The sequence below is a fragment of the Takifugu rubripes genome, chromosome 1, assembly GCF_901000725.2.
Source record: "Takifugu rubripes chromosome 1, fTakRub1.2, whole genome shotgun sequence".
NCBI classification, from domain to species: Eukaryota; Metazoa; Chordata; class Actinopteri; order Tetraodontiformes; family Tetraodontidae; genus Takifugu; species Takifugu rubripes.
The window spans coordinates 14,203,589-14,220,582 of NC_042285.1; the positions used below are offsets into that span (position 1 = coordinate 14,203,589).

The 16,994-nt window shown below is 41.5% G+C and overlaps 1 protein-coding gene across 3 annotated transcripts; it reads left to right on the top strand.

Moving 5' to 3' along the window:
• Positions 1–2,750: 2,750 nt before the first annotated feature.
• Positions 2,751–16,894, top strand: LOC101061528 (calcium/calmodulin-dependent 3',5'-cyclic nucleotide phosphodiesterase 1A-like). 3 transcript variants are annotated; one of them, XM_029846410.1, is made up of 15 exons: positions 2,751–3,680; positions 7,540–7,653; positions 7,859–8,041; positions 8,469–8,535; positions 8,830–8,946; positions 9,519–9,659; positions 9,751–9,851; positions 10,141–10,266; positions 10,352–10,453; positions 11,562–11,682; positions 12,002–12,083; positions 13,927–14,047; positions 14,464–14,648; positions 14,767–14,936; positions 15,012–16,889. In XM_029846410.1, the coding sequence occupies exons 1-15, from the start codon at positions 3,133–3,135 to the stop codon at positions 15,078–15,080; spliced, it is 2,247 nt and encodes a 748-aa protein (XP_029702270.1). In that variant the 5' UTR covers positions 2,751–3,132; the 3' UTR covers positions 15,081–16,889. The 3 variants fall into 3 exon arrangements, with proteins under 3 accessions (XP_029702270.1, XP_029702319.1, XP_029702354.1); XM_029846459.1 differs by having other exon boundaries at positions 14,767–14,922; positions 15,012–16,885; XM_029846494.1 differs by lacking the exon at positions 2,751–3,680 and adding an exon at positions 6,303–6,385 and having other exon boundaries at positions 15,012–16,894.
• The last annotated feature ends 100 nt before the right edge of the window (positions 16,895–16,994 follow it).

Below are 16,994 nucleotides of genomic sequence, written 5' to 3' on the forward strand. Positions count from 1 at the left end.
TTCACATACAATCGTGCTGGAAGTGATGTCTTCTGTTTATTCATTCCTCAGTGTGATAACTTCACTAATTCCATCATTGTGTTATCTGAGCACAAGCCATTTGAAAGTGTTTCACCCATCAGTTGTGCTTTTGTGTCACTCTGTCACTGAGATAATGTCACTTTTGTAATGAATTAATGACTTGCTGATACTGTATTGTAGTGTTCCCTCATAGTGAAACTGCTTTTCTGGCATTCTCTCAGTGAGATAATGTCAGCTTTGTCAGGATTGTGTTATCTGAGCATAATTATTTTAAATGTGTTTCTCCATCTGAGAGGCCAGGTGGGTCTCAGAGACAACCTGTGATAGCATGGAGTGTGTGGGTTTACATAGCTGCTGATATGGAAGTGGCTGGTGCGAGGGCTGGATGTGGATGATGGAAGATGCCTGTGTACCTAACTGGGTCCCCAGTAAGTTGTTGTTGCTGGGAGGGGTGGGGGGTGGGGGTGCATGGACATGGCCTGTATTAGCATGCCAGTCTTAATTGCTGCAGATATGGATACTGATGGGGGATCTGGATGTGAATAATGGAACAGAAAAGGTTGCCTCATACTGTGGCCATGCTGCTCGGAGTTAGGAGCCCCTTGTGGGCCAGTAGAGATGGCCCATGTTAGCATGAGACATTTAAGAATACCTAGCTGTGGACACAGCAGGCATCTGGGAAGCCTGAATGCAGAGAGAGCATTGTGACTTTACGCTTGATCTGGGCCTGTGCAGCTGTTCAGCCGTACATAGCTGTAGAAAAGGAAGAGCCTGCGTGCTGGGATGCCTGGATGTGGATGTTAGAAGGCAGCAGGGTCTGTTATCCTCGCTTGCATGACGCATGGGGGTGAAATATATGTGTGATGGAAAAGAGCCGAGTGCATGTCAGCCTGGATGTATGTTGCCATGTTTCTGGGAAACACTGGACACATTGGGTGTCCAGTGAATGTGGCACAGCCACCTGCTGCCTTCAACGCTGATCATCAGGTCATCATCTGCTCCCTCTGCTTCCACCACGCTGCAGGCTATGCACCAACCTCCAGAAACTTCAGATGATACTGCTTCAGAAGGTGGTATATATGTCTATGAAGAAACTATGGCCTAAAGCGTATAGAAAATGAACATTGCTTAAAATGAAATATGGGTCCAGGTTGGTGTCAAGTTCATGGAAAGTGGGACTGGAGGCATCCGCGCAAGGAAAAAGCAGAAATTCTAAGCTTTGAAGCTATAAATGTTTCACTGTTAACTGAAGAAAAACCTTTTAGTGCTTTGTTGATAAGTGGATGGTCCCCAGCAGCTACATCACATAAAAGTGTTCATGTATCAGCTAATGGACAGATCACAACAGAGGTAGTGTCTATAGGTCTCATTTTGAAACATCCTTTTTGTTGTCAGATACATGCCCATTAAAGCTGTTAGGGAGACATTTAATGGCAAAATTGGAGATTGGAGCTGAACCTGCACACAGTGGAATGAACCTAGTCAAAACCAAAATAATGGGGAATTATGTTGCGCAAGGTGCTGGAGAGCAAACAATTAGGAAGCAGCCCACACAATTCATTTGTAAAACCACAAGAACAAGTAGAAATGCTTGGGTGTTTTCATGACAGTAGCCAACTATTCTCCCTACTTAGAAGTGTACAGCCAAATTGACACCCTCAGAAGTTGGTTCAAATCTCTAGACGAATCTCTGGACCTCTGGCCAGCCAAACCTCTACTAGAATCATTGCTGCAGTCTTTCCTTGGTTCCGAGTGCTCCTAGTGTTCCTCTGAATACCTTTTTGATTTTTTTTAGATGTAAGTTACATTGTTGAGAGATGGTGAGCATGAAGTTACACCAAAAAACTGCTTTTAGCTGAACAAAGCTGATAGTTTTAATTTACTGACACTGAACGAAATGAATAGTTGTTGGTGAAACAGCTCACATTTTTCTTTCTTTGTAAATGATCTATATGCATGACACAATGTGCTCTCATTCAGCATCTGTAGATTTTTATCCATCCAGGTCATGGGAAGCAATTTTTGGACTGAAGAAGCCTTTCAGATGTAAGGTGTAACATCTTCTGACAAAGTCCAGCTGCACTTTTAGCATTATTTATTAATCATCATCAGTTTCTCAGACTGACAGCAGCAGCAGTGAAGTAAAATGTGTTGCAATCCTAAAACATGAGCCAGTATTATCTCTGATATATGTCACGTATGTATGTAGGAGTAAACACTGCAGCGTCTACACAACATTATTCACATTGCAAACCACCTGGGTGTGATATTCTTCAAGGGATAATTCCACCATTATTTGGTCCCAGGCACAACAAAACAAACTCTTGACTATGCACAGAAGTCATTTTACACGCAAACAAACACACTGGCATGCACACGCACACCCACCCACCCCCACACATACACACACACTCACGCGCACACGCACACGCACAAATGCACACACAAACCTTTTAAAATGCAGCTGGTGAGCAGTGATCGAGGGAAATAAAACATAAATATATTTGTGTTAAATGTGAAAGAGGATGGAGAGGAGGGCTGTCTGCTGCAGGATTCCATCACTCTTAGCAACCGTTATATAGTTACCACGGAAACACTGCAATGTTCTCTGTTTCTGTTTTACCCTCCTCATCTCTCCTCTCTCTCTCTCTCTCTCTCTCTCTCTCTCTCTCTCTCTCTCTCTCTCTCTCTCTCTCTCGCTCTCTGTCCCTCTGTCTCTCTTTCTTACACACTGTCTTTCCCTCCATCTGGTGTTGCTACGTCGATGCTTTGGGACGTTCAGCTGGATCACTTTACAGCCACAATGCTCAAGTATAGAGCTCATCTTTTAAGCACAAGATCTTTGGGAAGTGAGGAAATCAACTGATCGTTTCCATTCCTGCTTTTCAGCTCTTCTTTCTTTTTCCACTTTGTCCTATGACCCGTCTTGGCTTCCTTTATGGAGCAGATAGGTTAATTTGTGAGGTGAAGACACACTAAATTGGATACTGGATGCTCTTTTGAACCAAGACGTTCTCACTGCAATCAGATTTTTATGGTTTTGGTGTTTCTGGAAACACCTGAAAACAACACCGAGACCAAATTTTCCACCTTCTGCTCTATTTAACCGTGATGAGTGAAGACACACTAGAGGCACAGATTCCTGAAGATGTTCTGGAAACTCAGGAAATGAAGGAGACTGGGGAGATGCAACAGTGGGACACTGGTCAAAATGACTTGGCATCTGGGGGTGTTCAGCAGGAAGATATGAAGCAACAAGCAGAAGAACAACACAAGGAGGAAAATCAAAATACAGAAGATGTGCAAAATGTGCTTGAGATGCTGCAGCAGGAGGAGGAAGCGCAGACCCATGAGGTTGTGGAAACAGAGGAGATGCAACAAGACCAGAAGACAGTGCAGCAGCAAACTGAGGAGAAGGTGCTTCAACAGGTTCCAGTGCAAAGAGAAGATGAACAGGCAGGAAAGACGAATCAAGACCAGGAGAAGCTGCCCCAGACTAAGGTGTCATGGACAAGAGAGGAGGTACAGGAGACTCATCTGGAGCAACTGACGAAAGTCGATTGGCAACAAGCAGGGATACAAAGCGAGGAATGGCAGAACTCTGGGCAGACACTGGAGCAGAACCAAAACCACCAGGTCCTATTCCGCCTTAAAGGAGTGTGAGTAAACACAAACAGGCAGAAGATGGAAACGTAAAAGAGAATAGAGATTCTGTGTGTGTGTGTGTGTGTGTGTGTGTGTGTGTGTGTGTGTGTGTGTGTGTGTGTGTGTGTGTGTGTGTGTGTGTGCTCATGCAAACATAACCTATTGGTGCTAGATCAGAAGATCCAAAGCTTGACTTTCTGTTCTCCATTGTTGCTATGGTGATAGCAATGCGTTGTGATGCAGCAAACTCTTTAGCGATGAGCAGGAGACACAGAGAGGTGATGACAGGGTATGGAAACACAAAACTAATTTAATTACTAAATTTTAAACGCCTGTCTTTTGAAACTATCTATCTATCTATCTATCTATCTATCTATCTATCTATCTATCTATCTATCTATCTATCTATCTATCTATCTATCTATCTATCTATCTATCTATCTATCTATCTATCTATCTATCTATCTATCTATCTATCTATCTATCTATCTATCTATCTATCTATCTATCTATCTATCTATCTATCTATCTATCTATCTATCTATCTATCTATCTATCTATCTATCTATCTATCTATCTATCTATCTATCTATCTATCTATCTATCTATCTATCTATCTATCTATCTATCTATCTATCTATCTATCTATCTATCTATCTATCTATCTATCTATCTATCTATCTATCTATCTATCTATAAGGAAGGAAATTGTGAGACAAACTTTCTTGAGATCATGATCCCATGACCTGTGGTCTTTCCCTGAATAGATACTGAGAACTATATTTGAATTGATTGATCACATTTCAGTATTGTATCAAAAGGCCATTATTTGCTCATTATGGTGCCTACTTGCCTGGAGCTGTACTTACTTTTGATGCATTTCTAATGAGAAATGTTCACGTGTGACTAGGAAACTCTCTCCATTGTCAGAAGTAATTGATTATTGTCAGGGTTTGTCATTGTGTATGTTCAATTTTATTTTTTATTTTTTGTCTGTGTTTTCTGTCCCTCCCTGCCTCAGTCTTCCTTCCCTCCCTCCTTTTCTTCCTGTCTCGTCTCTACCTCCCTTAACCCTAATTACCTTCAGGTGTCTCACCAGTGTTTAATTTCCCCTGCTTCCCTTCTTGTGAATTTAAACCTGCTTCTCTTTCCCTCGTGTGCCAGCCTGTCTTTTGTGAGAGCATCCAGCATTAGCCTTTGTGTCAGGCTCTTTGTGTTTGATGAATATTGCTTGAAACTGCCCTGAGTCTCTTTTTATCTACTGGACCAGATCTGTTTGCCTGATCAGAGTGGCTACTGGTAAAAACACTTTTAAAATAGTTTCCCAATGTTCCTCTTGCATGCACTATTGAAGTCCAGCCTAACCAGTTCTGACAGTACAGTCTGGTCAATCATGGACTCCAGGGAATCTTTTATTGTGCTGCTGCAGGAAACTCAGTGCAATCGAAGGAGGTGGAGCGGACTATGGAGAAAAATACAAGGACATATTCTGTTCTAGCTGCCCAGATGGCCCAGTTCATCGACTGGTTCCAAGGGCTGGAGGCCGCAATCGCTACCTCCTCCAATTTGGCCAGCTGGCACGATTTGACAGCTTTTAAAAAATGTGTTGGCAGTGAATATTAAGAATCACCTACTCTTGGTGGCTCTTCTCAGTTATCTGGATTCTCAATGGAGAGATCCTGTACACTGTCACACACCTATCCCCAGTCCCCCTATTGCTCCACTACCTACGTGTTTCCTGAGATGTGTCTTTCAACTCAAAGGATAGATCTTCCCTTTATATCCAGGGTATATTGGAATCTGGTGCAGGGTTTCTCTATGGCAAGAGCAGTCACTTTAGCACCACTTTTCCCGTGTCACAGTACCATCGACCCTCTTCTGGTTCACCTCCACCTAAAGGTCACCTCTATACTCCAAGTGGGGGAGAAACTATGGGGAGGATGGGTACATCTCTGTTGTTCTCCAGTCAGACATTATCCGGCCTTCTTCTTTGCTAGCTTGTTTTTTTGTCAGAAAGATGAATGACTCTCTCCACCCTCCCTCCATGACAGTGAAGAACTACACCCACTTCCCTTGATCTCCATGGACAGCTATCTGCTTCAGCTGGCCAATGTTTTCACTACGTTATATCGCCATAATGCATATGGTCTGTTTGCAATTGCTTTTGCATTAAACAGAAAATGGAAATTACCCCACCCAGTGGACATTCTGGGTATTAGTTATTGCCTTTCAAATCAACTATTGCCCCTACCGTACCCAACCCTTTCCGCAGCCTTTGTGAAAGATGAGCTCCCTAAATAATAAGTTTGTGTTTGTTGAGTTGTTGGTTGTTGTTTTTTTCTTCTTTTTCTAAATTTGACATTAACACAAATATAACTTATTAAGGTTGGGTCTGGGCTACTAGTTCATTACTGTGCTAAAGATTTAGAGTATGCAAATGTGATTGGTAACATACAATCACCATATTTCAAGAAATGACATGAAACATAACACTAAAATACCTGCAATCCTGAACTTATTTCCCTGTGTCGTCAGCTTCCAGTACCGCTGTAACCATGGCGACTATAACAAATTCACTCAGTTTACAGGGGAGTGATTGGTTGCCATGGAAATGGCACAATGCCTGAATGCAGTGGTGCCTTTATTTCTTTCCTGTCTTATTATCATCCATTTCTTCTAGAAAGAACATCCACAGGATATTCATCCATTCATTCAAAAGGTAGTACTTGCTAATTTATCTAAGAAAAAAAATCACTTGACATAATAGTTGGTTTTAGTATAACATGAATAAAACTCCAGATAAAAACCATGACAAACCTTTTTAAAGTACCTATTTAGCACATAAAGCCCTCGCTCACTGTACTTGTATTTAAATCTATGTCTATCTTTCGATCTATACACATTTTATACATATATACATTTTTGGCTATTAGATGAAACAATTACCTTTTTGAGATAATTATTTTAAGGGCTCATATACTTTGTCCACAAGCATAAAAAGGTTTTTATGGTTATGGTAAATCAATACAGGAAAGATCACTATTTGTTGCATGATATTAGGCACATTCAATCAGTCAATACCCTTTATGATATGATATAAATTAAAATAAATTCACAAAAACATTAAATTCCAAAAGTTTGCATGCATGCCACAGTATAGTAAATGATGGCATGGTGGATCAGTTACGTGTCACACGATTTCAAATTGCTGCAGACCCCTGTAAAATAGGCCAATTAGGAATTTTTTTCTTGTCTAGCGTAAGTTTTTGTTGACAAGAAGCATCTGCACATCAATCTGAAAAGGGTTATGGAACTCAAAATTCCAAACTATCTGGAATACAAATTTCAAGTGAGAACAGTTTTTCACAGGATTTCCCCCCCCCCAAGTTATTGCATCTTATGTTGGGCTAAAACCTCCTGAATAAAGGAACATACTTTCCCAATTTTCTTTCCCTTGTTCTTATTTTGCAAGATAAATAATAGTGCATTGAGAAGAGTTTGTCAAGTTGGTATTTATATTATACTGTACTTCTTGGTTTGCTTCGCCCGTTTCTGTGTTGTCCACCCTTCAAGCATTAATGGCTTGGCTAAGGATGACCTTGAACAAATAATGTGTAGAATTAGGCCAAAATGGAAAGACCAGAGTATAATTATCCCAAAGAGAGTACAGTTGTTATTTTGTTGCTCTCTTGTTGGAGACATTTGCTTGTGTCCACTCTGATAGAGCTGCTCCTTGTATCAAACTATTGTTCTCTCTGCTAAAGTGTGTATGTTTCTTGCAAGGCAGGGCAATTTTAACGATCTATTTTTAGTATGAAGTTCAGTGCAGTAAGTAAGGAGCTGCCCGGATAATCACAGAATACAATCTGTCAGGTTGAAGGGGGCCCTGGAGCAGATGAATCACGATGATGTGGACCTGACAGAACTACGCAGAAACCTGGAGCTGGCTGCTTCCATGTTGGATGCCATTTATACGGATGAGACCAGGTAAATTCAAACACAATGCCGTTTGCCGTATTGAGGTTTAAAAAAATTCTACAGGTAATATGCTTTCATCACTCAACACTCAAGACCTCAGAAAGTCAAATAAGTTTGGAAATGTTAGCAATTTTATTGAAAAATAAACTAAAACTACTAAATATATAAATGCATCTGCTTCCCGCCCTCATTGCTCTTTCTGTCTATCATCCAGGCATCTGTTGGACGCTGAAGATGAACTCAGTGACTTGCAAGCAGACAAAGTGCCCAGCGAAGTGCGTGACTGGCTGGCGTGTACGTTTAGCAGGAAAATGGGTGTGGTCAAGCGACGAGCAGAAGAGAAGCCGAGATTCAGGAGTATTGTCCATGCAGTGCAAGCAGGCATATTTGTGGAGAGGTAATAAGAAGTTCAGAGTGCACAACCTGTGAATTTTACATGTACAATGTATGAAAAAAATCAAAATTACTGCGCCAATCAAGTCCGTAAAGTCATCCACATCCACTGGCTCCACCACGGCTCTCATTATCAGCCTAAGTAAGATGCAACTTTGCAAAGACCCTGCTGATAATTTCTGCAAATTTTCAGGTCCAAATATCATTAGAACGTAAATGACTCAGAGCCATAGACCCCATTGAGCCATAGTAATGGTGCTCGCTCTGGCGTTTAACACTCTGTTGCTATGGTAACAAACAATCCATTTTGGTCATAAACTGTGGTGAAAGGCAGCTCTAGGTTTATCTGCAAGAAGCTATCTGTATGTATCTGCTGTATGTATTTGATGCAGTTTTATTTTTATCGGTGTGTATGTGCATGTGTGTGTCAGGATGTACAGGCGGACATCCAACATGGCAGGTCTCACTTACCCTCCCACAGCTTTGACAGCTTTGAAGGTAATTTGCATGACATGACATTTGTTATGATGTACAAGCACATGACCCAAATGAGACGGAAAGACAGTATATGGAATAAATTGCCACTCACTGTCTTGAAGGCCATGTTAGAATATGAAGAAAAGCATATAATTATCCAATAATCAACCGGTTATCACACACCTGTACTGGGGGAAGTCGTATAATTACATCAATGGCTGCATGATGTCACTGTTGTTTCAGGTGTTACGAGCTGGGCTGTGAGTCTCTTAATGTTTCCTGGTTCCATTTCTGAGTCTTCTGGTTGTATTCTAGGAAGTGGATCAGTGGACCTTCAACGTTTTCTTCTTCCACAAGGCCACAGGACAACATGCCCTCAAATTCCTCGTCTACGACCTGCTTACACGCTATGACCTCATCAACAGGTTCAGGGTAAACACAGCTTCGGATCATTAAAAAAGCAATTCCTGATGAAGCCTGCTGATGTGAAACAGTTCTGTTAGTTGAAAACACAAGACCTCACGATTTTCCACTTTATAAAACCTCCCAGCTTTTATAGAAAATGCTTCCTGTCAGGTAGACTTCAAGCATTTCAATATCTTGTATTCCAAAAAGGAATGAATGTGTTAAATGTTTTATTCATACAAAATACTGACACACATGTTGTGAACACAACGCAATAGTAAAGTAAGTATGAAGACACAAGTGTGTCAGTTAGTTGATAAGAGAAGATCACATTTTCATTTGTTAATTATGCTACACTGGGACAGGCTCCAGCAGAAATAACAATAATAATAAATAATGATAAACATGTCCATATTGGCAGGTCATTTCATGTAGCTCAAAAAATGACCAAAGTAAAGAGGAAGAACATAAGAGAAAAAGGAAAAGCAGACATACATGTTAATGGCCCTGGATCTGTGTGTACACCAGGCACTCTGCAGTGTTTTGTTTTATTGTTTAACTTTAAGGTTCCTTCACTATCTGGAGTGCTCTATTTCCAGATCCCGGTTCAGGCTCTGGTGCAGTTTGTTGAAGCGCTTGAGATTGGATATAGTAAATACAAGAACCCATACCACAACCTGATCCATGCCGCTGACGTCACGCAGACAGCCCACTTCCTGATGTTACACACTGGACTCATGGTAACACTCACAAGAGGCTGCCAATATCCCCACCAAGCTGGGACCTCGTACTGACATGAGGACAATGACGTGTGTCTGCATCTCTACACAGCATTGGCTCAGCGAGCTAGAGATCCTTGCGATGGTTTTTGCCGCAGCCATTCATGACTTTGAACACACGGGGACCACCAACAACTTTCACATCCACACCAGGTACTGCAGATGACAGTAGTTAAAGTGTCCCGATGCATTTTGGCAACTCTTCGGTATCGTTTCAGAATGAATTCCTTAATGATCCTTACAATCAACATAATGATAAACAGAAACAAATCTACATAGGAAATCTGAGGTAATTTATAGGTATTAATCGGTGCCATGGTGTCCAATCAAGATGGTCTCCAGATGTTATCCTATAACTGATCATCTTTATCCAACATTGCAAACACGTTCTTACGTCTTCTCTGTACCACTGCACTGCCTTGATGTTACACCTGTTTCTCAGGTCAGAGGTGGCCATTCTGTACAATGACCGGTCGGTGCTGGAGAACCACCACGTGAGCGCGGCCTACAGGCTGATGGCAGAGGAGGACATGAACATATTTGTCAACTTGAACAAGGATGACTGGAGGTGAGAAAAATACAGCTGAAGCCCACAGTAACGATGCAGTGATCAAATGATTTTGACTGTATTTCTGGATTTTTTGGGGGCGCAGGGAGCTGAGGACTTTGGTCATAGAGATGGTGATGTCCACAGACATGTCCTGTCACTTCCAGCAGATCAAGACCATGAAGAGTGCCCTCTCGCAGACAGACAAGTCAGAACTGAAAACACGGCCTTTCAGAAATCTTCACACAACATCCATCAATATGACAAAACCCTCGTTCCTGCAGAGTCTTGCTCTTAAAATATTTTATAAATCCAGCTGTGCAAACAATTTACCACATTTGCAGGAAAAGTAGGAAAAGACTAGAATTGTGTCAGTTTGAGGGTTGCATACAATCTCAGATGTTAGATTTAATTTTGTCACGTCCATATTTTAACCAACCTAGCAAGAATAAAAGACACATGCCAAACTTATCAGCCTGCTCTTTGTTTTTAGTGGTCATGCTACCAGCCCCAAAATCACCCGCCTGATTCTAAACTTATACTTAGAACAAACCAAGCTGTTAAAATTCAGCATGAAGAACAAAACATATGGGCTGTGCTGGACGCTCTCATAACAGACAGTCTGGCACAGGAGGGAAGCAGAAGCTGATTAAAATACACAAGAAAGTGAGCGGGGACATTTGGACACAGGGGAGACACATAAGGACAATTTGGGATAGAGGTAGATAGGAGACAGGAAGATGGGGGAAAACATAGGCAGGGACAAGAGGACAAATCACAGACAAAGCTTGATTAAGGACAAAGACACCATTGTGATGCAGAACCTCACAACAAAAGTTCAGACTTTAGCTGCGCAGTTATTCCCAATGAAGGCCTTAAACTCCCCCAGGAGTATACTGGGGGCATAGTTGTAAAGGAAATACTCAACGTGGTACTCAACAGAGCCTTTGAATCTAGAGAAATTAGGTTTACACATTTTTTAATAAAAATTACATTGTTTGTAATTACTTCTATATGTTACAGTCATATATTGGAAAGGTTTCAAATTAGCTTTAGTGTTATCAGTCCTGTGATTACTCTGGACAGAGTCACGAATAAATGATAGCTTGTAACTAATAACAGGTGTAAATTTTCACATTCTCAGCTCCAACATTTTAGATAAGAAATGGCATTGATATTGGAGAAAAATGTAAATGATAAGCATGGAACCATTAATGCATGTATGTGCACTTTAAACACACGACTGAGGGATTTCTTTTTTTGCTTTAGGCCCCGGTAGTTTCATTCATTCCCCCCATTTCTCTCTCCTTCTGTAGTATGGACAAAGTGAAGGTTTTATCTCTGATGCTTCACGCAGCAGATATCAGTCATCCTGCCAAAGCCTGGCCGCTGCACTATCGCTGGACTCACAGTCTGATGGAGGAGTTCTTTCGACAGGTGGGAAACATGGGGAACATTATCTCTTTCAGTAGTTGCAGATCCATAGATCCTGTAGATTCTACAGGTCCTGTATGACAATAGTAAAATATCAGTAATAACACTAAAGACATTCTGTCGTGTAGATTGTATGTTTGACACATTAACTGTCATGCGTACAACTGTAAGCCCAACAGGGAGCTGAGAGCTGAGCTTCTTATATGAATCCATTTCTGTCTTTACCATGAAAATAAATATAATCCCATGAAAACTACTTCTGTCTTGCCACAAAAGAAGCAGCTAAACTGGCTAAAAAAATGTAATGTATCATATCTTTTAGGGAGATAAAGAGGTGGAACTTGGCCTTCCTTTTTCTCCACTTTGTGACCGCAACACCACCATGATAGCCCAGTCCCAGATAGGTAAGCGCGCTGATTAATGATTATTGGGTCAATGCTGTTTTGAAGAACTTAACACTGTTTTTAATCATTCCTACAGAGCATCAACGATGACTTTTGCATGCTAAAAAACCAGCAGCTATTTAAAGCTTGAATTATAATAAAACATGTAACAAACATGACTCCCTAATTTTGAAGTATAACAATAAGTCGGGAAAAATGTGCACACACTCTAAATGTGCACACACTCTAAATATAAACTCAAAAAGAAGCACAGGTTGTGGATTAATCTAGGAAAACAGTATATTTGTCTACAAATATTAATATGAAATACTTAAACCACAGAAAACAATTCTGTCAAGCACAAACACGCTATAATTCAAGAGTCAACTCTCTCCTGCAGCTGTCAGGATTCGTGTCTTCTTCGTGTTTATGTTGTCTCATTGAACTAAGACCTGCTGTGTTCTGTCATTCCTCGATCTGACTCTGCATTTATGTGTTTCCTCCCTCTGTTTTCTGTGGCCTAATGGCCTCTTTAATAAGCCTGCTGCTTTCCTCCTGTAGCTCAAGAGCTGCATGGCCAGACTGAGCCGCTGGTGTAGCCAGCAGTGCTGCGGTCAGCCCATGTGGAGCTGCTGGTGGCACAACAGTCAGGGAAAGAGGGGCTGTTGATGAGCACTACTACTGCTACTGCTACTGCTACTGCAGCTACTGCTGCTACTGCTACTGCTACTGCTACTGCAGCTACTGCTGCTACTGCTACTGCTACTGCTACTGCAGCTACTGCTACTGCTACTGCAGCTACTGCTACTGCAGCTACTGCAGCTACTGCTACTGCTACTGCAGCTACTACTGCTACTGCTACTGCTACTGCTGCTACTGCTACTGCTACTGCTACTGCTACTGCAGCTACTACTGCTACTGCTGCTACTGCAGCTACTACTGCTACTGCTGCTGCTACTGCTACTGCAGCTACTGCTACTGCAGATACTGCTACTGCTACTGCTACTGCTGCTACTGCTACTGCTACTGCTACTGCTACTGCTACTGCAGCTACTACTGCTACTGCTGCTACTGCAGCTACTACTGCTACTGCTGCTGCTACTGCTACTGCAGCTACTGCTACTGCAGCTACTGCTACTGCTACTGCTACTGCAGCTACTACTGCTACTGCTACTGCAGCTACTACTGCTACTGCTACTGCAGCTACTGCTGCTACTGCTACTGGAGCTACTACTGCTACTAATACTACTTGTTAGGTTCAAACTGTTTATATAACAATGCTGTAACTACTTATTATCACTCCTGACCAGAACCCTGACCTACTTTAGCTGATGTTCTATCACCTCGGGATAGCAGGGGACAACCTACTACTACTAATACTACTGCAACTACTACTGCAGCTACTACTAATACTCCTGCAGCTTCTACTACTACTACAACTTAGACTGAACTACTACTACTACTACTACTGCTACAATTATTATTACTACTACTACTGGTATTACTACCACTACCACTACTACTATTATTACTGCTTCTGCTACTACTACAACTTCTTGTCCAAACTACTACTACTACCGCTAATACTACTATTTCTACTAATACCACTACTACCATTATTACTACTACTCCTACTACTCCTACTTCTACAGCTACTACTTGCTACTTTGTATAACAATATATCCATGAATGTTCAGTGTGTGATGTAGCTCAACAGTATAATTAATACTTGTGAACACTGTCTTTAGAGAGAAACAGATGCAAATTGTTAATTATACTTGTGTTCCTTCTCTTTCTCCTTCATTTCTTTCCCCCTTCTCATTCATTCTATTGTATTTCTTTGACCAATCCTGCCAACCTGCAGGTTTCATCGATTTCATAGTAGAGCCAACATTCAGTGGTCTGATTGACACAGCAGAGAAGGTCATCGGTCCTCTGATAGAAGAAGAGAGACAGGCCAAAGAGAGCGGGAACAGAAGAACAAGGTATTACTATAGCAATTTGTTTTCAAAGCTTTAAGAGTTCTGCTACATTTGGAATTGGTTCACAGTCATTTTTGCTGTATTACAGGTTGATGTTCCAACTAATAAGCATGTGTGAAGCGTCACATTGCCATATTTACACAGTGATAACAGCTGATGGGATGTAATATTTACACCACACCCATTTCATAATAAGACTTGAGAGGTTCGACTCCTGCTAAACATTTTTAAACTTTGTGATATTATTTATTATTTGTTGGCAGGACATTAGTGCCACATTGGGAGTACAAAAAGGAAACTTGTGTGAATCAAGCGTTTGAAGATGAAATTGTAATAACAAACTTTATAAAGCTGTATAATGCACCATAGACAGAAAGCATTAATATAAAGGTCTCACATCAACACCCTTTTTCTTCCAGTCTAACAGGCAGCGGTTCGGTCACTGTGGAGTCAGTGCAGAGACACAGTAGCAGCTGTCAGAGAAGAAGTGATGATGGACAGACGGACTTTTCCCTGACAGCCATTGACCTGCCAGCTTTGAGGCTCCATCTATCTGGTGTGATCACGAGCAACAAAGACAGATGGAAAGAGCTCTCTGTGCATGGTACACACACCCACACACACACACACACTCCTCTCTGAAGGTCGATGACCAGAGTAACACTGCGATAAAATTCTGATTGATGTCAAAACTGTGTTCTTGTGTCTGTCTGTTTGCACAGAGTTGGCCAATAAGTTGCAGGAAGAACAAGAGGAAATGAAGTGCACCATTGACTTAGACTCCCAACCCCGCATCTCCTCTGATCCCGATGAGTCGCAGGGAGGCGGTTCACCGCCCGATGGAACACTCGAGTCTACAGATTACATCACCTGGAATGGTACACACAGCATGGTACACACAGCATGGTACACAAACGGTCCCTGAAAGTGAGGTTTTAATGCAGTGTTCCTTTGGTAACCTTTGCAGGGGTGGGGCCAGAAGAGGACGCTGATGTACAAGTGGGGCCCGAAAACTCCTGATCTGACTTTATTGTGAATTCTATACGGGGAACATCGCAATGGCAGCAGAGGCTGTAGCGCAGTGGCAACAGTTAGAGTCAAGGGCCTTTTTACACGCGCCTTAACGTGTATAAAAGGGTCCATTTGTTTACAACTGACAAGAACAGCCACTTAGCAGCTTCGCGGACCGGTGTTTAAAATAACAACAATAATAATGTTAATAATAATAATCCAACTGTCCGCCGTCTGAAAAAAATGGGACAACGAGCTGTTAAGAAGTGGACCAGATTATCAAGCATGTTGTAGTAGTATGTTTAGGGTGTAGCATCATGGCAACATTAGCTGATCCACTTTAAATAACAACTGTGGATACTGGGTAGGATTAGAGTTAAGATCCTAATATCAAATACTTCAGTCCTGCTGACCTGTGCTTCAGTGCTGGATCGTCTGTCCTCTTGATGTGAAGTTCAAGACTTGAGCTGACTCGACTTGAGGTCACTGCAAAGTCTAGACCACCTTGGTGAGTTCATATCTTTCAGTGGCGTGGGTCCTTAGTTTCTTTTCATGTAGGTTTTGTTTTCTTGGCCTGTCAGTATTACCGGGGTCTGATCTGGTTCTGTAAATCTGAGAGCTAAAGATGAACCCTTCTGGATACATTTGGCCCTTTTATGATGAAACCTTGTTTTTGTAATCAATCAGACACATCCCTCCAGTTGCTGTCACTTTGCAGCTGCGGCCCTTCAGGTTCTACCTGGGCACACATGACACGCGGGCACAGTGTCTTATTTTTCTGTCCCCGTAGTGGAACAAGTCCTGTACAGTGATGAGCCACCTACCTCTGGAAGGTATGTGAGGAGAAAGGGGAGAATTATCAACCAGTGTCCTCATATACTCAGTATATGAACTGGCCTCCATCTCAGCTGAAGCACCAGAATTTTAGACAAAAAAAACTAAACTGATGGGGAATTATGTCTAAAATTGGAACATTATCATCTACAATTCTATGGTCTAAATATCTAAAAAAAAAAAAGAATTAATATTTCCAGGAAAGTTAATATTAACAATGTAGAATATGCTTACTTTTTGCTATAGAAATATATCCCAGTCCTCTGGGCTTTGAGTAATAGCTGTTGGATGTATCGGTGTTAATAAGTTGTTTATTCTTAAAATCCTGAAGAGATTTCAAAAAGTTCCACATTCATTTTAAACAGATGATTTGTTTTCCTTAATGAGGTTCATCCTGTTGTCTACTTAAAGGTAGACGTGAGCCACAAAGCTGCCGACGCTGTGCGACCGTGTTCGCTCCTCGTCGGCAGGTTGCCAGCAGTGTCATGTGACTATAAGTGAGTGAATACAGATTTGTGAAAAGATCCAAAATAACAAGTGTTTTAAAACTTGGTCCGTCTTGATCTAGAACACCTCCGCCGATATGACACGTCCACTGTTGTTGCTGGTGTTACCTAAAGAGTGGTGTGATTTAAAGAGCTGCAGGTGCTCTATTGAGACAAGAAAGGTGGTTTTGGGTGAGGACTGTTCCTGTGCTGTGTGTAATTTGACTTGGTGTGAATGTGAAAAAAACAAACACACAAAAAAACCCAGGTGTGTATCAAATGCTGTACTTATGCTCAATGTAATATGTATAATCGATCTATTAAACTCTGATAAATAAGCTCACACTGATCATTTTTCCTTTCATACATTACACATTAAAGGCACCGTGCACGAGGAGGAGTGCACCATATCAGCATCACAAAGTGTAATTTCATATTTCTTAACAAAGCTGTGGCAAGAATTTGCTGATTTTACCCGTGACACAAGCTTGAAAAAGTGATGACAAAAGATGATTAAAGTCATTTATTATAGCTAATGTAAAATGTCCTGTGACCAAGGTAACTAAAGGATGTGTGTTCCACCAACCAGCTTCTTCAACAGACAGCCCCCCCCCCCGCCC

Excerpts from the sequence above, each read along its gene's own strand:
- LOC101061528 (XM_029846410.1), top strand. The coding sequence starts at position 3,133 with ATGAGTGAAGACACACTAGAGGCACAGATTCCTGAAGATGTTCTGGAA. Across the intron at positions 10,267-10,351 it reads TTGAACAAGGATGACTGGAG|GGAGCTGAGGACTTTGGTCA; the intron begins GTGAGAAAAATA and ends TTGGGGGCGCAG. Across the intron at positions 11,683-12,001 it reads TGGAGGAGTTCTTTCGACAG|GGAGATAAAGAGGTGGAACT; the intron begins GTGGGAAACATG and ends CATATCTTTTAG.